Source organism: Struthio camelus, chromosome 10 (genome assembly GCF_040807025.1).
Source record: "Struthio camelus isolate bStrCam1 chromosome 10, bStrCam1.hap1, whole genome shotgun sequence".
Taxonomy (NCBI): domain Eukaryota; kingdom Metazoa; phylum Chordata; class Aves; order Struthioniformes; family Struthionidae; genus Struthio; species Struthio camelus.
The window spans coordinates 24,399,978-24,419,907 of NC_090951.1; the positions used below are offsets into that span (position 1 = coordinate 24,399,978).

The 19,930-nt window shown below is 41.8% G+C and overlaps 1 protein-coding gene across 2 annotated transcripts in view; it reads left to right on the plus strand.

Moving 5' to 3' along the window:
• Positions 1-19,846, plus strand: part of PSKH1 (protein serine kinase H1) — a 49,949-nt gene extending 30,103 nt beyond the window's left edge. Inside the window, exons 4-5 of one of the 2 annotated variants that reach the window (XR_011143204.1) lie at positions 11,769-12,285; positions 16,331-19,846. Coding sequence is in view for 1 of the 2 variants with exons in the window: in XM_068955746.1 (XP_068811847.1) it covers positions 11,769-12,086 (318 nt within the window). In the remaining variant the exon portion in view is untranslated. Of the gene's footprint in view, positions 1-11,768 lie in introns of both variants that reach the window. The other variant, XM_068955746.1, reaches the window with a different exon arrangement.
• The last annotated feature ends 84 nt before the right edge of the window (positions 19,847-19,930 follow it).

A 19,930-nucleotide genomic window follows, 5' to 3' on the forward strand; every position in this document is an offset into this window, starting at 1 on the left:
CCGCAATGACCTACACAGCAAGTACAGTGCAGTATCGCAATGCAGAAACAAGGGCTTCTGCTACTGGTGTCGCTGAACCAGGTGGCAAAAGTTGCAATGTGGTTTTATGTTTCTGTTAGGGACTGTCATTTTTTATTTGAACTGTTATTCTGAACTGGTAACTAGAAACATTTATTATCTTCAGTTCCTGTTCACATCCAATAAAGGCTTAAAGATGTTAATTCAGATTGTTTGAGAGAACAGCATTCCGATCCATTTTGAGAGTTTCTTTTGAGAATAAAAGCACTAGAGAAGTCAAGATACTCAGTTGTCATAGACAGTTTGGGAAAGATATTTTCCTGTTTAGCTACTGTAAATACCATTGTGAACTGGTACTGTTGCAATACCATGGGAAGTTACTGACTGCTTCCCTTACTTAGCTTTTTGCTGGCAGTCCCCAGCAGTCTGTCCTTGGTGATCTAGTCTTTTCACATATATTTTTCTGAGTCCAGGTGTCTTAGCCATGAGCTATCTCAATGCCAAGTTTCTCAGCCAAGGTAGCGAGCGGTTAAAGATAAGACTCCCTATGCCTAGCAGTAACTTGCTGACGCATTTTTAAGAGATGGATGTGAAGTGGTGCTAGTTGAAATGTGGTGTTAACTCATTTTAGCATGCTGGTTATTTCCTTAGGCAAAGTAACAGCATTACAGTTAGGAGAGCCGTTTCTGGCTGTAGAGAAAAGCTTTGTGTTTATTGTTTTTGTAGCTGCTATAATTTTACTACATGATTCTAGCTGAATACTCTCTGTGCTTGTACAGGGAAAATCAGCTGGCTATTTCCATTCAAAAAGCTGGGTTATAGAAGTTCACAGCACCAGATGGCTGCGCATACTTATGATGCTGTGGATTATTAAAGGGCTATTTTATTTGCCTCTTTCATCCTTCCTTTATTCCTTCTCCCCACATCAACAAATTAAGGCTGAATGCTTGGGAATCTGTCCTGCATAGACTTTAGCACGTTACATCTTTTCATTGGAAACTTTTTGTTCCAACTCTTTTGAACTGTTTGGTTTTGATCACCTCTTTCCAACTGCTTTTGGGCTGAATAATGTCCTGGACCATGCAAGCCCTTCATTATTAGAGCCTAAATTCAGGCCTAGTGTGGTTCACCATGTGACATCTCATAGTTGCTGTCTTCAGCTCACTCTTCGGGAGTTGACACTTTCCATTTTCTAAAGTCATGCAGGAACCTCCTAAATCAGACAAAACAGCTACGTAAACTTGAACAGTCCAAAAACTGTGCCCAATAGTGAAATGGACCAGAAACATATTTGCCATCTGTTTTAAGCTAAAAATGAATAAATGAATAAAAAGCTAGTATAAAGCGTTTGTCTTGTTAACAGTGCAAGTTTCAGTGAACACTTGACAGGCGTGTTGGGCTAGGTGATCTCCGGAGGTCCCTTCCAACCTCAAACATTCTGTGATTCTATGTGTGCTTCCTCCACAGGCAAGAGTAAAATCCAGCATCTTTGCTAAGCCAGCCAAGGGAATTAGCTCTAATTACGTGAAAGCTGCACTCCCTAAGTAGTCATGGCTTCCACTCCCAAACTAGGTTCCTGCATTGAGTTAGGTGGGAAGACTCATGTTAGTAGTACAGGTCAGAATTTGATTTCAGGCATGCATGTTAGGAGCCCTATGCGACGTACTCCAGGTTCATGGTAGCTTCAGCTCTAAGTGAAAGAGGTGGGTTGGTTGTTCAAATGAGAGAACAATGTGCTTTTGTTCCCTTTGCGTGCCAGCATGGACTGTGCTTCAGTAGCTTTTTTTCTTTGTTTTTTGAATTTTATTCAGTAGCCAATATAAATAACAAGCAGGGATGTTGATGGGATTTAATCACAAAGGGCCTGGCACTATATGCATTCACCTAGGCTAAGTAACACTCATATAAGGATCTCTTGCTTTTCCTCCTCCTGCAGAGTAGGAGCCCCAGTTGAATAAAATATAGCACACTTGAGACCTCTAAGACATTGTAGATGAGGCTGTCTTTCCCTAGGCTTGTTATCTGGCAGGGATGAAGTTGCAGATCAGAGACGTGCCCCATCTTTTATGCAGCTTGGAAGCTGAGAAGATACTTTTGTAGCAAATGTTGCCACACCTTGGAAGCAGCTGCTGCCCTTCCTGAGGGGCAAAAACAACAATCTCTATCACAGGAGTCTCTCCCAACGCCATTATGGCTATTGGACTGTGGCAATGGTTTCATACTTGGTTGGAGTGCTGCTAGTTCTGGGCTGTGCCACATGCTCACTTGGGCTGGTGTAGTTGCTTCTGTAGCCAAATGATGAATCATATCAAGGAATGGAGGCTGAAAACGCCAGCAAAATAAGTAATACAATCTCCCTGATTTGGCTCACTTCAGTGGTTGCACGAACATCTGTGCTGGCACGATGGAAAGTGCAGCATAAAAACGAGAATGAATAGTGGAAACAGAACCTACTGCTGAAGAAATACACGTGATACTGGAGCCTGTGACTCCTCCTGTCTGAGAAGCTACACCTGCAACACGGACAGTGCTCTGCTTTAGATGAACCTTAGTGTGGTAGATTTTTAAACCAGAGGTTGCCCAGAATTTCGTGGCTTACAAACCATCTCAGCATAGCTGTCCATTGCATCTCCATCTGTCCTCTAGGGAGCAACTGCTGCAAGGAGGTGTCATTTTTGTTGTCTTAAGGCCAGATTGTGCCCGTAGTGTCCAACCCTTGTTCTATACTTCCCTATGCAGAATTCAGGATGCCTTAGCATCCTGGCTTAAGCAGTGTTATCTGTCAGCCTTCATGCTGTGTTCCACATTGACAGGGCAGGCACATTCATCTGTGGTGTAGAGCATCTCTGTTGATAGCAATAGGGGCACTATATGAAGGCTGTCCATCTGACCAAGTAAACATATTCAGCACAGTCTGTCTGTCAGGGTGGCCTGTTTCCCAGTAAATCTTGTTTCTCTTATAAAACTTGAAAGTATCAGTCTGTTACAGTTTTCTTTGGGCAAAACTATGGAATCCATCTGCTGCTGTAGGGCTTCTCAGTCTCCCTGGTATTTTGAGGCTTCTCCAGCACTTGAGAATATTCTTCCCATGAAGAATCAGTGAGGCTGGGATATAATATTTTTGACCTAACTAGAGCAATCTTTTGAATCTGTGATAACATGCTTTGTACTTTATCTTTTTGTAAAGACTGACTGGCAAAGGAGATTCAGGCCCATGCAGTTCTCTGTGTCCCTCACCTTCTTCATAATGTCGTCTTTAGAGCTCATGTCAGTTCCTACTGAAAACGATGTGTAACTTGTGTTGGAATCAGGAAATCAATCTGTATTTTTTCCCACAATGTGTGCTTCCAAAGCTGAAAGAAAGGTTAGAATTCAAATGTCTATTTTTCTTTTATTTGCACAGGACTAACCAGAAGATCCCTCTGCTGCTTTGTGTCTATAGTAGAAATGTCAAGCAGCTTGGCTATTTATGTGTAGGCTTGCGCATTGGCTCATTAGTTGAGTCAAGAACAGCTCTCAGACTGCTGTAAGAGGAATTGCCATTAGTTAGGATGCTGTAGTTGGACTCAAGCAAGGCACATGTAAGAAATGCATCTGTCTGAACTTTGCCTGGTTGCCATCTCAGGTGCCGTTCAGAGTTTCACCAGGCAGTGAGGCACAGCCAGCCTCTGAGGTCTGAGCATTTAGCAGAGTGATCCTCTGTCATTTGAGTGACCCTGTGGTCCTCCTCTGGGTTATCTACAAAGGTGCAGGGTGCTGGCAGGCATCATCCAGGGCTGGAAGGCAAGGGAACAGGCACTCTGAGGAGAAGGGAATGTTGCTAATATCTGTAGTTCTTAGATATATGATGTCCAGATACATGTTTGCAGCCCATCTTCCTTCCCCTCTTCCTGAGAGGCCTTTTAACTCTTGGATTCAGTTGCTGAATAGAATAAACCTGCACAAAAGATAGAAGTGAGGGATGGATGACTGCACAACTCATCTCAAAGACTGTGTGTTATTTATTAGTGACTGATTTTCTGCTTCATATATCTTCACACTCAATAAAGAAAGTCAACACTTTCTTCCCCCCTTCTAGGGATCTGGACATACCTAAAAGGTTCGGCTAGTTAGTAGGTAGGGTGTGGTTTTTTTCATTCAAGGGTGCTTTACAGGTAACAGCAGCTCTAGACTTTGCTGCATCTGCTTTCCTCTGAACTTGGAAGCACTGCAGTCCTGATCCTGCATAGGGAATAGAAGGGAGAGCACCTTAGAGCTGTTGTGGTGTAAACATGAGCTGAGAAGTCTTCTCCAGAGCTTTTTGATGATTGGATTGTGGAAAGCAAAATGATGCCAAGACATCATCCCTTTACTCTCTGCTGAGCCTGCACACAAAAGTAAAGATGTACTGTTGTTTCCTTTGCTTGTTGCAGGGATCCTAGTTATTCCTATGTTAGTGTGAGCTATTCAAACTTCCTGGTTAGTGCAACTCTTTTGCTCTCTTATTTTTTTGGAATCCTGCTGGATGACATTTCCCAGCATTCTGTTAAATTCTGCAGATACAGACCTTTTTTCTGACTGATTTTCGGTCCTCCAGCACAAGGGCCAATAGTTTCCAGTGTTAAAACTAATCTATATCCAGTGTTTATCTCATGAGAAATGAGATTTGGGAAATGAATGTCGCATCAGGCATGCTAGACGAAGTACCTTATTGTAGGTGCTTGAAAAGCTGGTCACCTTTATGAGGTCACCACTGACATTCAGTGAGTACTGCTGAAGTTGTGCTTGGAAGATTGTTGTTCTGCCTTTTTTAAGATACACCGAAAGATAACAGAACTACTGTAGTGCCTTTTACTTCCAAAAGAATACAGTGTAACAAAGGGAAGTATACAGCAATTATGATACTTGAACTACATTATACTTGAAATCAATTCATAGAGGAGCAGGGGTGCAAGGTGACTTCTCATTTTTGCAACATTTCTGTGCCACAAAAGAGAGGAATTTGTTATTACAACAGTGAGGTTAAGGGTAAGGTAAAGGTAAAGGGTAAAGGTAAAGCTACCTGCTGTGGTTTGAACACATGCAATTGTTCACTGCCACTGGATCGGAGCATTTTCCTCCCAAGCTGTGCTCTGGTTCTCATCTCACTGCACCATGAGCTGCACCCTGATTCAGCTTTCTAATGTAGCAGAATACTATTCTAGCAAAAAATGAGAGAAAGGGACAAGTGGAGAGGAATGATAAGGGCTGCTCCTTTCCGCACTAGCATACTGCTGCAGTTCGACTGTAATGTCTCTGCATCCTGTGATCAGGTGAATGCTAGAGCTGGTGGAATGGAAGGAGCAGAGAGGCAGAATGACCCCAGCGCTCTTCCCTGCTGACACAGAGGAGTTGTATCAGTTTGGTCATCTCACCATGTATACTGCACACACGTCCTTCTTAGAGTTCCCAAAACATGCCAATACTGTCCTTCCTCAGCCTTTACGCAAAATTCTGTTGTTGCCTTTCAGTATTAATCAGCAGGATTCATGGGGTTTTGTCAAGTTAAGACTGATGTTTTGTCAGCTGATGCAAGATTTCTGGAAAGTGGATAGAAAAATTACTAAATTCGTTCCACTTGGTGCTTTGGTTGGATGTAGTCTTATGTAGTATTTAAGGAAAGGTCTTCAGTGAAATAAAAACGAAGATATGTACAGTACAGCAAGTGAAACCTCCAGTTGCATAAACAGATCAATAAACGGATTTGCGTTTGCTGACCAGGAGAAAAATCTAATTGCAAGTACTCCATATTCTGCGCTTGTGGTGGAACTAGAGTAATTTGAATAATAAGAAATCCAGTCTGCTTTAATGTGGTGTTTATGTTTGTTCAGTTTTGATTTAACTCGACCAGTGCAATGCATGGGCCTCTCAGGGCTGAGTCTGGTTATTTATTTCCAGTTTCTAGCTCTTCGGTCAAACTGACAAATGCTTTACTGATTTCTTCAAATTCTAAATTATCAAGTTTACCATCTTTTAATAGGACATGAAAGGATTGAAGTAATATTGTTCCTAGTGTTTAGGGACTCATTTGATCCACCAGAATCTTTTTTTCTGTGTTGGGCAGCCATGAAATTTGCATGCATCTGAACAAAATAACTCTCAGATTGCTTTAAGTCCCAGTTCTGAAGGATTAATAATATCTACAAGGGAAAATAATGCTCTCTTGAAGATGTATTTCTGTGATAAGTATTGTTGTGTGTCAGTCCTCGATATTTGTTCGTTTGAATGCATCTTTTTGGATTTAAGTAAAAAAAGAGAGGATGGAAATCCTGGTATGACTCATTATATCTCTAGGATAGACAGTATTCAGAAAGATAAAAGACTTTAGAAAGATTTGAACAAATTCCCCAGGAGAAACAATCAGGTTGAAATCAGTTGGATTTATTTTCCCTTTTGAGTGGGACAAAACCCATTTCAAGATATCTAAGTCATCTCAATTGGTGGTAACAAATGAGGTAATGAAGATGGTAATAAAGAGTTGTTAAAAAACTATTACTACAAGAAAAGTAGAATTGTCGCCAGCATTTACTTTGGCTTTGAGTTAAAGTAACTTGGATAGACATAGACCTACCACATGATTTGGAGAATGGAAAAGCAGTACTTTGAGAAGGAAACAGAAGTGTATGAGCTTTCTGTCTGCTAGAAGGAAGACAAGGAAGTGATTGAAGGTTAATGGATTTTAGACAGGTAATGATGAATTTGTGATTTTTAACTGTGTGAGTAGCTGATACCTTATGTGAGTTTAAAAAAAGAGATGCAGGAAAAAAAGGGTTCTTGAAGGTGACCCTTATGAGAATGTTTTAAATATTTTAAAAAGCTGGTTTTACTATTTTTATGTAAAAGAGCAAATTGCTATTTGTAACCCACTTCTGTTTCACTTTTTCGTAGGGTCATAAGAAGATTTAGGTTGGAATGGACCTCTGGAGGTCTCTCGTCCAACCCGTTGCTCAGAGATAATCACTCACATGTGAATTAGCTTTTCTTTAGAATGATTTTGGTGAAATACCTTAAATCTCATCCATGGGGTTCAAAGGAGAAGTTTTCTGGTCCATAGATTGTGTTTTTTGTGATCCTTGTGCTATAGACAGACAAAGCTTCCCAGTTCTGCAGTTGTCACAGGAACTCCCTTACAGCTTGCTGGCTTGTCTGGGCAGTGTCATCCCACATTGTTCTCCCCTTCTCAATCTATGAATTACATAGCAGATACTGATCCAGGTTCATCAGGGACTTAACATTTAGAACTGCCTTAAAATTAAAATGCTACCTACCTAATGAGATCGGAAGGAAGGAAATCTGACAAGCTACGAGTAAAGGGCAAAAATCAGGGTCAGTGGCAGCACAGCCTAAATTCTGAACTCTTCAATGAACCACCCTTGTATAACTCTGATCTGCATCCATGAACACTAAACAGATACCCTGACATAGGCTTCTAGTGTTATTGAATGTGCTGTGGGATATCCAGGACATCCTTGTGGAGTAAAAGATACATGATGGAGGACCTCCAGGAGACCTGTGCCCTTCTGGACCAGCACCTAGAAGCCAGACAGGATAACATACAGGCTATTGGTGCCATCTGTCACGGACCTATTTGCAAGGCAAGACTGGTGTTAGAGCTGGTTTTGCTGTGGTTGTGTTCTGCCTTATCAGGCAAGGCTTTAAACTAATGTAAACAAATTGACACAAATTTATGTATAGAGTTAGTTTCTCAGTAGTAAAATGAGACAAAAGACCCGGTAGACAAGTTGTCAAGTTTTTGTAACTTAATAGTGCATGTTATGTAAACTGTTTCATTAATTTTATCATGCTGGAAAGTACAGATTAGTAAGTAGTTTTTAGCCCCTTTTTAATGTTGGATTACTCAGAGATAGTGGTGAGAGAATGTTTAACCAGACAGACCATTTTTAACTGATTGAAATGAAAATGAATAGGAACTCCTTATTTACAAGTGAGTAATAACTCCTACCTGATTCATAGTGAAGTTTTAGCTGCCCTTGGCTTATTTTGAGACAGATTATTTTGAAAATCAGTATTGAGAAGCGAGCATCCCTTGCTGAATAAATTTTGTGCCTTTTGCGTCAAGAGCCAGTGGCATGAAATGAACAGCTAAAGACCAAGTCGAGGACTAGAACTCGGTTTCATTGCATCTCCACTCATTAGACTCATAACTTCATTGGTCCAAGGACAAAAAAACCACAGAAGAGAAAGCAAAATGAAAGTAAAGGCAAAACCTCTTCTTTCTGGGTGTCATTTCGTTTCTTCATTCTGTGGAAGAGAGAACCCAAAGGGTTATCTGCTGTTTATTTAACAAAGGAAGCACCTTATCCAAAAGTCTATTTAAGAAGCCTGAAGACTTGAAATCTGGTTTATATCTCCCCATGTCAAAGGTGGATTTGGCTTTTTGGTTCTGGTGTTATAAATAGCATAAAGGCTGTGCTCTTCAAAAGGTACATAGCTCTCCTGTAAAACAGACCAGTATGTTCAACTGCAGTGGTAATCTTTATTATTGTGCTTTTTGCTACATTTCAAAAGATATTTTGTTAATTTTATTTGTCCTCTTTATAAACAAACACTTTAGTGAGTCAGCTACTCTGATCAAAGATTGTCTATATGCTATTATATAACAAGGACCTGTTTGGTTTTTTTTCCCCCTACCATTCATTGTCAAGATGCATTTCATCAGTTAAGTAAGTTATTTAATGGTAAGTCATAGCAAACTAACTATATTTGAGAGCAGTAGACAAAAAAGCTTGAATTTGATGACATTTCTTGTTAACTGATTTTGTTCTTGAAACTTGGAGGGGAGTGCGTTTGGGCTGCTTTTGCAAAATACTACACTCTTATGGAAACTTTCCTTTATAGATTGATGCCTAATGCATGGGACAATGATATGCCTCCTTCCAGAATGTTATGGCTGTAATGATTAGAGGTATTGCAATTTCTGTCCTGAATGCATTCAAGAACTTTATAGCTTTTTGTTTGTGTATCCGAATTTTCTTTTAGTTCAAATAGTTCATATCATTCTTTCTCTTCTTCCTCTCTCTCCTCCTGTATGTTTATTGACCGGGGTCCTATATTTCCTTTGACTCCTGTAGCTAAGCTAGATAAACCAGACCACTTTAGTCTTCTCTTGTAAAACAGAGAACCCTGATCATTCTTGTAGCCAGTTCCTTAGCTAAAATCTGAGTTCATCCTTCTTGGCCACGTAGGACAGCGAAGGGCGCTGAATGTAGGAAATCTAAGGCAGGGAACAGTGCTGTAGCTCTGAGACCACCCTTCCTTTCATTATGTAATTCTCCAATGGATTAGCTTAAGCTTTCCTCTTTACCAGTGGCTTCAAGTCTTTTGAAAGAGAGAATTGCTTTTGGTAGTGGTAAATTGTGGACCTTAAAAAAACCAAGACATAATTTTTTTTGGCCCTTTTGCACCATAAAAGGGTATTATATCTGACTCTACAGTTTGTGGATTCTGTATTTTAAAATAGCTGGGGTTTTCTCCATCCTCACAAGAGAGAAGAGAGGAATGAAAGACAGGAATATTGATTGAATAGCAGCCTTTTTTAATTTTTTAAATTTTTAAAAATTTTTTAATTTTAACAAGCATATTTTCAGCCAGTTACCTCTGCGCGTTTGTGTATGACTGTAGTTATTGTATCTAACTCTTCACTTCATTGCAGGAATCTACTCAGGCATTTTTTAATGCCACTTGGCATATAGTCTCCATGCACTTGAAAGCTTAAGCACTGGTGGCTTCAGGAAGTGTCAGACAGCTACACAACAGCAGGGATTGCCGAGACTTGTTGTTGCCTGGGTGCATTCAACACTTTGTTTTTATGCCAGCCACACTGTCTCCTCTATTTCACCGTTATAGTGGATTTTGCTCATAGTTTTCTTCCTAGCTTTGTCCACAGTTGTACCTCATTCTCAAGAAAAATGTTCCTCTCTCTCATGTTAGTGCTAATACAGTATTTTATCAGAAGTGATTTCAGCATGCATAGCTGTATGTTTGTACTGTTGAGTTTTATGGCTATCTTTTTGTGTATTATGGGAATATACAAGTAATGAATTATTTTCTGACTTGTATGTTTTTGTTTCTTTAAAACCATTGTTTTGTAAAAGACTTTCCTTCCTCTTTATTGATATGTATTCATAACAATTCCTTATTTCAACATTACCTGTTGAATTTAGAACTTTTTATGAAATGATTTCAAGTCAGTCTGAGCTGGCTGTTTCAAGGTTAACTAGTGGTAATGTCTTTTATATTTATATGTAGTGGTAAGACTGAGTGTCAGTGCAGAAAGATCTCCCTAGTCTTGGTTTCAGATTTGATGCAGAGTTCAGTGCTTGCTCACTAGATCTGTGCCTTGAGAGGAAGGCACAGAAGAGGACCAGGGATCGGACAGTGTGTCAGGGTCAATCCTCTGAACAAGAGGATTGCAAACAGTAACAACTTTCTCCGATTAGAAGCATTTGGACTGAGGAGGGTATACTTACTATTAATTTTGTAACAGTTATATAGTCTTGGAAGATGTGAAAATATGTGCTTTGATTAAGGAGGGAGGCGAGTGTTGTCAAGTCAGGATGATTCATTTAGGGTTTGTGAGTAACCAGCTTAAATGTGGCATCCCAAGTCTTTCTGTGAATGAAGGTGCTAAAGAATATCACCACCATATTAGTTTGTTTCTCTGTTCAGATATCTCTTAAGAAGATAGCTGAGTAGAAAGCCGAAAAACAAGAATGTTTATTTTCCTACAATTGTAGCACATTTTAAGCGCACTTTCCTTGCCCCTTTTCCCATGCTTTTATATTCAAGAGTTGACTTTTACATTTAGGAGTTGGCTTTAGGACTGGTGAGCAGTGTTTGCTTAGTTCAGGCAACTAAATACATTTCGTACCAGACCTAAGTGACCGTCAGAGAAAAGAAGCAGCTAGCTGGAAAAGGCTGGGGGACACAAGCAATTCAGTGTGAATTAGGTAGCCACTTGTGCATATTAAATAGTGAATTCAAGATTTCTAATGTTCAAATGGACACTTCATGTACAACCCATTAGCTAAAATATGATCAAATAGGTTGTTGGTCTCAGTATCCATTTTTAAAAATCAGAAAGCAGTAATGGGCAAGAGAAGTGCTAAATTTGAAGAAGGAATTGTTCACAAAATAGTGCAAGTGCTGAAGTTCCTATACTAAGTGGTTATTCATCATTGTGCCGTGTCAAGAGAAGGAATGATGAATTTCCCAATGAGTGTGCATCTTGCTGTTGAAAAAGGTGGGAGGCTTTTCTCAAATACTATTGGGTTAATGAAGGTCTAGAACAGAAAATCCTCTTTTTATGGCCAAGTATTTACCTCAACACTATACACTGAAAGCATCAATTTGTGTGTCTGTAACCTTGACAAAGAACAGTAGTACAAGCTTAAAGGCCCAGATCCTTAGCTAGCACAAATTACTGTATGTTTTGAATTAACTAAAAACTTATGCATTATACGAACAGAGAGTTTAGACTGGTGTGTTTTGGAGAGAAAGGGTATTATAACAGGCAATTTGAGTATGCCTCTTGAAGTAGCTATGTCTTATTCTCCATGGCCAGATAGTTAGAGCTTAGAAAATTTGAACATGGAAGACAGAATGGAAGAAACAGAATGCCCAGAAGGGCTTTTCTGGAATAGGAGGAGCTGATGGATCAGCAAGGTTGTGCCAAGATGTTTCACTCTAATCATTTTTCTTTTGTGTTTCAGCCCTGGCCCAGTGTGTCCAACCTGGCCAAGGATTTCATTGATCGTCTGCTCACAGTGGACCCCAGCGACAGGATGACAGCCCTTCAAGCCCTGAAGCATCCGTGGGTGGTCAGCATGGCAGCCTCTTCCTCCATGAAGAATCTACATCGTTCCATCTCTCAAAATCTTCTCAAGCGGGCATCCTCCCGCTGCCAGAGCACCAAGTCTGCACAGTCCACCCGCTCCAGCCGCTCCACCAAATCCAACAAGTCACGACGGGTACGGGAACGGGAGCTGCGAGAGCTCAACCTGCGCTACCAGCAGCAATACACTGGCTGAGCATTGCATGGGAACCTGCCAAAAGTCTTTCCAGATGCTTTCCTGGTGGTGTGGGTGTGCAGCACCCCTTGCCACCCACATGCTCAGTGAGGAACATCCAGGTTCTTCCCTCCCTTCCTTCAAGTGTCCCCCCTGTGGCCATGAGGCGTGGAGGAAAAGGAACCTTGTGGTGGTCATCGCACCTTGTGAGCACTCCTGGGTGAGTTGTGCCACAGGGTCTCAACGCAGGAAACAGAGTAGCAAAATCCTTCACTGAGTCTTTGTAGGCTCAGAGCAAAGTTCAGAGTCTCAAGTTATATGCAAATCAAGGAGCCACATAAGGAGAAGAGCTCCCTCCATAGCCCGGGAGCTTGGTTGTTCTTAATTATTTATTAATTCTAGAGTGTTAAGTTTCTCTCATTTCTGTATTAAAAACAAAATCACTTTATGTGTGTATGTGTGTACGTGCACATGTGTGTGTCCACGTATGCACATGTAGATGTATATATGTATTTAAAAATCACATATATGTACAAATTTTGAGCTGATTTAGTCAGACTTTGTGACGCCTTTGCAGTGAAGCTGGTATGAGTCACATGCAGTTAGAACCAGGATAGCTCTGACTCACCAGCATGCTACCCACCAGCTTCTCATCCTGATACAATGCTGAGGAGATGCCAGATAGCAATTTTCCATGATGGCTGTGAAGCTGAGAGGTTTCCCTCAAGAGCTACCATTGGCCCGATGATGTCAAACGTTTACTCAAGTTGTGTGAGGGTTGTTGTGCAAACTGGCAACAGTGCTGAAGTGCTGTCAGCTTGGAGCTGTGATCTAAATCCTTTTATCCTCACTGGGTGCTCCTGGTGGAGGGGTAGGAAGAGGATGATCATCCTGCATGAACTTCATTGTGCAGAGAAAGGCAGGTTTTGTAGAGGTTCCTTGCTATCCCCCTTGAATTGTCCTCCAGCAGTTCTCCATTAGGGGAAAGGGGCTTGTGAGTTGTTACAGAGCGGCTATAAGGAACAGTATGTAGGGAGGGCAGAAGGGAGAGCTCTGCGCTGTAGGGGCAGTTATTTTACATGTCTTTTGAGGTGTAAACACAAGAGCAAATGCAAGCACTCGCTTTTACTAGTAGGGGCTTTTTTCATGTGTGCAGCAGGACCAGTTCCTACTGTGCAGGGCTCATTCTTGTTGCTGTGACTTAGCCCTTTTAGTTCTGCAACCTGTTATGCATCTTGCATCCTTCAGACCTAGGTTTCTGACTCTTACTTCAGCACACCAAAACTTTACTTGTTCCAGGTATTGCTCCCTGCCTCTCGATTTTACTGCAGGGCTCCCCTGCTCTGCACACCTGTTTTGCCCCTGTGTAGCTGTTCCTGCTCTGGAAAAGTGAAATGGTGTTAGGCAGCCATTGGGATGGCCACAAATCCCTCTGTAAGATCAGGGTGGGGGCCTAAGTAGCAGGGGTCCAGTCCTGGTGTGCTAGTGGCAATAATGCTCAGGAGACATTGCACAAAAACCTTCAGCTGTTAGATCTAGCTTAAATCCAGCATGAAAATCTTCTTTTCAGGTTGCCTTGTGCTAGCAATGAGGGAGGCCTCTTGTGAAGGGCCTATCAGAGAAGATGGGTACTGTAGAGCTGAGCTTTGCACACGTCCATTGAGTTACTAGTCAGTGCAGCAGAGCAAGGCTGTTGGCCTGTTCAGTCTCAGGGCAGGTTTGGTCGCTTGCAATAGTACAAACAAGATCTGCAGTGAAGGTAAATGCTGGTTTTTGAAGATTTGCATATGAAGCTATGCAGTTTGCTTCATACTGTGCACTTAGGAAGTGCTTTCTCAGCTCTGGGCTGGAGAAGTAGTCTCTGCACATGCCTAGGGCCCTTAAGGGGCTGGCAAGCATGGCCTTTCCACGCTAGGATTGATGTCTGTACTGCTGTGTTTTAGTGTTAGCAAGGTAGTAAGTGGTCTGTCGTTTTTCCAGGAAGCTGTAACTCCTCTGTCCACAGCACTCTTGCTCAGCAAACAGCAAAGCACCACAGCTTCAAAGGGAGAAGACTTGAGTTTTCTGTGCTAAGAAAAAAGGGAATTTCTGAGGATGCGTTTTCTACCCCAGAGCTAGGATGGGCCATAACTTCTGTGAGCACATCTGGGTGTTCCCAAGCTTGCTATGGGGAACATGAGTGATGGAACCTGAGGACAGCACTCTCCCTCACACATGTGTAGTAGGAGAGAATTCTAAATCCTTTGAGTGGTTTTACATATGATTTTGGAAACTCTAGAGCCTTTGCAGGCTGCCCTTTTTCTGAGTGGCCATCCTCCCTTGTCACATATAGCCTTCTCTCTCCTCCATCAATATTAACTGATATCATCATGGAGTTATCAAAAACTGTTTTTTTTTTCTCCAGTTCTATGGACTACAAAAAAGATTTCTTTGGCTTCTTTTACCCTTTCATGTAGTTTTTCCTGTTTCATTACCATGTATTAGAACTACAAACTAGACATGTTTTCTAACAAAACAGGCAGCTCACCAATTTTCTTCATAAACAGTTCAGTGCCCCTCATTTTGCTGCAAACAGCTCTTCAAAGCGGCAGCCACTTCAAGACAAAGACAGGTATTAACTGGAAACTGATTCTTACCGTACACATTAAGAGATGGCAGAATGCTCTCTCAGAAGGCTTCTGTTTTTAAGCCGCTCTTTGTAACTGCTTTCTACAAGTATGGAGCATCACACATAGCCACTTTGATCTACATTGTCTAGCTAGGTGTTTTCATGGCCCTCCCCAGATTATCAAGCATATTTCTCCTTAAAATAGGTATTTTGCCTATGCAAGTCAGTCAAACTGATGAACTGAGCCAAGACCTCTAGAATCTGAGACCTTTCCTTTAACCACTAGACCTTCTACATGCACATTTTATACAGGCCTGTACCCACAATATTCCTTCATGCTTTCCCTTGTGAGGGATAAATGAAGGTGAAGAGAAGATCAGCGTGTTGAGTTCTGACCTGACCAAGCTTGTTTCTCTACCTTCAAAAAGCAGAACAAGGGTCTTTTCATCTACAACAGTTTTTTCTTTATTGCTCTTGAGCAATTGGATTTGCACCGGGAAAAGTTGTAAGTGATGTTGTTTATTATAAGTTTAGGGTGGAATATGTTTTTGGAAAAAAACGTTCATATCACTGTCAATTTTCTGCAGTGATGCTCTATGACCAGGAGGTCAGTTGACAGAAGAGAGGATCCTTCAGATATATGAGCGATACTGGATGGCTACAAGTTGCATCTCTGTTGTATGGAGATGCGTCTGATCCTCAGGCATCACACTGATTAGGGAACTGAACCAAAGAAGGACCACGCCAGTCCCATAAGGGGCTTTGAAATTCTTTTTCTAGAAAAGTAAATTCCCTTTATGCAATGTTTTCTCTTGCATAGAAAAAACAGTGTACACATGAGGATAGTCTTTATGTGCTCTCCTTTCATCATTTGATTATAACAGCCTTGGTTCAAACCCTCTTTTTTTTTTTTTTTAATTCAGTATTTGCAGGAACTCTTATACCCAGATAATAACATGCATAAATGGAGAGACTAGCAGAGCTCCGTCCAAGTGTCCTTTGGAGACCCCCGGTGACCTTTGTATTTTCACTTTGCCCAGAAAGCCGTGATGGTCCAAATGCGGCAATGCAAGATTCAAGTTAAGAACAATTCCTGGGGTGCTTTTATCTTTGGATCTGTTAAGGGGGAACAGCCAACGTGCTGTAATTTTGAGCACTGGTTCAGGTGCCTGCAGTCCACCCTCTAAGAAGCTCTTCACTGTGAATTGTAGTGAATATCTGTCTTCATATATATTCCACAGGCGCATCTCAGCTCTCAGTTTTTCTTGAGTCTCAGGAGTTTATGCTTTTCAAAAGTGCCTTGTTTGGGGATTTCAGAAGTTTAAATCTCTCTGAAATTTCTCCTGCTCTTAAATTTTAAATCTCCTTCTTTGGCTCTTAGTGGTGGTTCTGAGTTTGGCTCTGGTGGTTTTGGAAGACTTTCTCTAGTGCTGAATTACCCGGAAGAACGCAGGTAACAAAAAGCGCATGTCCCAGGCGATGGCTGAGTTCTGGTCTTGTGTGTTAGCTAGGGCACAAATCTCAGTAAATGAGCAATTTTATTTTCTGTACTTGTGTTAATGCAATGAAAATGAAGCTGGAATGACACCTAGTGGCAAATTGCAGCGTATCCTCATCCATTTGTATCCCCCTTCTAATTATGTTCCCCCTGTTTCAGAGTGAGATGATCTTATAAAGAGGAATCGGGGTTTGGTATGATGAATAACAGGCCTGGACATTACCACACCAGCAGTCCTAGGTGTTCAGCAACGTTCACAATGATATGTAGATGATAATGTCTTATTGATGACCCGTCACATGGCACTCCTGTACTGATCATTAATCCTGAAGAACAGGCTTTTACCGCACAAAGGTATGAGCACATATTCACGTGCACCCACAAGAAGGGGACTCAATACTGGGGAACTGACACTGTGCAGTGAGCCTGCCAGTGCCTTGAGGAGACGTTCACAACCACCCTGCCTTGGAGTCACATCTCAGGAGACACTAGGAAAAAGCAAAGACTGAAGATGCTGAGGCTAGAAGCGCAAGGATTTGGACTGTCTCCCGTCATGAGACACGATGGAGCAGCTCAGTGGTGTTGCTTTCCAGCATATTCCGCTTCAGGGAAAAGCGATTTTAAGGTGTAAAAGGAAATATGTTTATTTGTCTTTTGGAACTTAGCGGTACTGTGTAAAACAATCTCTCATCTTGACCTAGGAGTTTGCCTGCTCTCTTGGGGAAGAGAATTACAGCTTCCAAGAATATTGCCTATTGCTTCCTTGATATTTTGGAGGGTTATTGGAAATGAATGTTAAGAAGGTCTTCCAGAAATGACATGAGGTGGTCTTCAGACTATTGAGCTTTGCATTCAGGTTTTTGAATACATAATATATTTTTCTACATGTTTTGCTTAAACAGCAATCACTTGTCTATGTTTGATTTACTTCTCACCCTTCTCAGGCTTCTAAAAACTAACATGTCAGATGAGTAGCAGAAGAAACCTGCATTCCTTCAATCCAGAATAAGTCTATGTGATTTAACACTGAGATTGTGATAGCATCCAGATGCTCCTGCCAGTTCCTGGACTCTGTTGTGCTTGGAAACATACAAACATACATGAAGGACAGCTTTGTAGCCTTGTGATACATGTAAGCCCAGACAAGAGTTCTGACCCGCTGGCTTATTTAGTGATGTGGAAACCAGCTGCAGTACAGTGCCAGCATTAGATATTTGTTTTGGAAATGATAAACTCTCAGACTATTAACTTCTTTGGAATTTGGATCATTTCTTCCTTTAGTTCAGATATTTTGTGCTCTGGTAATTTACATTCCATTTGCATAGCCTGCTACATTCCTTGATCCCACTTCTACCAGAGCCGTAGTGTTTGGTTGAAATACCAATATAGTCAACTTTCATGTAATGCACAAACTAGAATATGACTTGTGGATAACTCAGCTACTGGGGCAGCAACCCTGAAATTGGTTCTACAGGAGCCATGCTCAGTCCTGGAGCAGTGACAGCAGTGTGACAGCAATTGTGTTGTGCTTTGCAGGTGGGAGAATGCTCCCTTTGAGGATCCCACAGTGCATTAGCCTTCACCTTTCTCTGTGGCCTCTCTATTATATATGTTCTTCTTGTCATTTTGCAGGTGTGCATTTACCTCGTTAGGGATTACTCCTGTTGTTCTCCTGCTCATCAGTCCCACACTGGGGCAACTGAAGCTGGCTGTATGAATGTAGGTGCTTCCCTGGGGACCCATCAGTTCTGGTGGAAATAATCTGAGAATAGTTGAGGATGAACTGAGCAGGGTTGTGCACTTTTCGTCTCACTCTGATAACTTGGTTAGAATCTAAATGAGCTGCCCAGTGTGGGACTGTCTCTGTAAGAACCCCAAAGTGAATCAGGAGTGAGTGGGCTCACTGGAGAGGATGGCCCTGCTGCTACCTGCCTGTCTCCAAGCACAACTGCTGCTATTTAAATTCGCCGCTTTACTGAGTGTCAGAGGATGGAGTGGGGAGCAGGATAGAGAGGAGGCAGGCCACTTGTTTCCATCCTGTGTTGGTGTGGTAACTGTATTATTTTACAGCAGCTATCCAGGTGGGTTCTTAGGGTGTCCTGTTCCCCCAGCAAGTGTTTTCTTGGACCGTGTCTGTGCTGTCTGTCTGGAGTACCTGGGTTATCTGTACATGCTGTCGTCATTAACGTTTGTAGAGGGACAAACTTGGGAAGAATGGTCAGCAATAATGTCATATACTGCTAGTGCAGATTGCACTGTAAACGGAGACATGAGAGTCTCTGATCACTGTTCAGACCGTGTCTTATTATATTCTTCCTCTCTATCAGCACATTTCTGGGTAGGAAGGATGTAGCTTGCATGTCAGAATACCATCTGTCTTTCCTTCTTTGCTGTCCAGCCAGCCTGGTGATGTGTGTGAGAGAAGCTGTATGTGTGTTTACCATTATAAAGAGATGATCTCATACTATGTATAACACTAATAGGCCTCTTACTAGACTGCATGGGGCCACATTCCTGTTTTAGGTGATCATACTACGGATTCTAAGGGCCTGGGAGGGGGGGGTTGATTTTTGTTTTTGTTTTACAATAAATTAAAATCTCAAATTTTTGACCTAATTTAGTAGTCTAAATGCTAAAAAGAAAAACTGAGATTGTCTTTTGGGATCAGACCCTCTGGAGGAGTCACAAAATGTTAACTGTTATTAGTGTATTCCAGATGGGCCTTTGGGTGTGCAGTGAGGATGGCTGTATACTAGTCTCCTGTGACCCCACGCTGTCTGCGGGCCCAACTCAGATCCATCCTGGAAAATGTAACAAAGTGCCTGTACCACTCGTTGCTGGATACCCAGCTCAAGGTGGTATGCACCACTCTTGGGAGGTTTTTGATGCTTTTTCTGACCGCTAAGTCTCCTCTTTCAGCCTGGATTAAAAATGCAGCTTTTCAGTGCTCCAGAGGCAGGTGCCTATGTGTCGGATATGCATTATTGAGCAGCAAATTTGCCAAAAAATGTGAAGCAGCAGGAATGTGCTGTGGTAATGCACGACAGAGCTTAGTACCCTCCACCCTTAAATGTCCCTTTGGTGGAGAGAGCATGGGAGGCAGCAGGCTGCTGTCTGCCCAATGATGTTTTTTCTTCATCCACTTGACTCCTGCTCTCCTCCTCTGTACAGTAATACTGTAGATCCCTTGTGTGTGATGGACAAGCTACTTGCTGCTGTTGCAAATGTATTCCACTGTGTTTGCTGAATGTGGAAAAATCCTGGTCCAAACTAGGTATGTGTGAGAAATGAGCACCTACCACAAGCACACACAGATGCTATGAGTTTTCCTTTTGCCTTTTACTACAGAAAGACACCTCCCAGGAAGCTCTCAGGACAGGAGGTCTTCCGGTGCTTGCTGTTATTTTTGGTTGACAAATTTCCTGTACTGGGTTGGAGCTGCTTGGAAGTACTCCTGTCATGTCCTGTTAGTCTCCTAACAGGGGCTGTTTGCCTTGAGAAGTATCCAGTTCTGTGACTTGCCTTTGACTCCTGTTTTTACACTAAGGACTGTCTTGTAGAATGAGGTCTGAACCATTGTAATTAGTCTGTAACATTATGATTAGAGTGTACAGAATTATTTATTTTGTGTACTCAGTCCGTTAAACATGTAAATGTATTCTGTGTATCTGATAACCCTTTTGTCATTACTTCTGGTTGGTGGAGCGCAGTCTGACTGCAGAAAGATGCTGCTTTCCAGGGTATGAATGTACTGAAAGC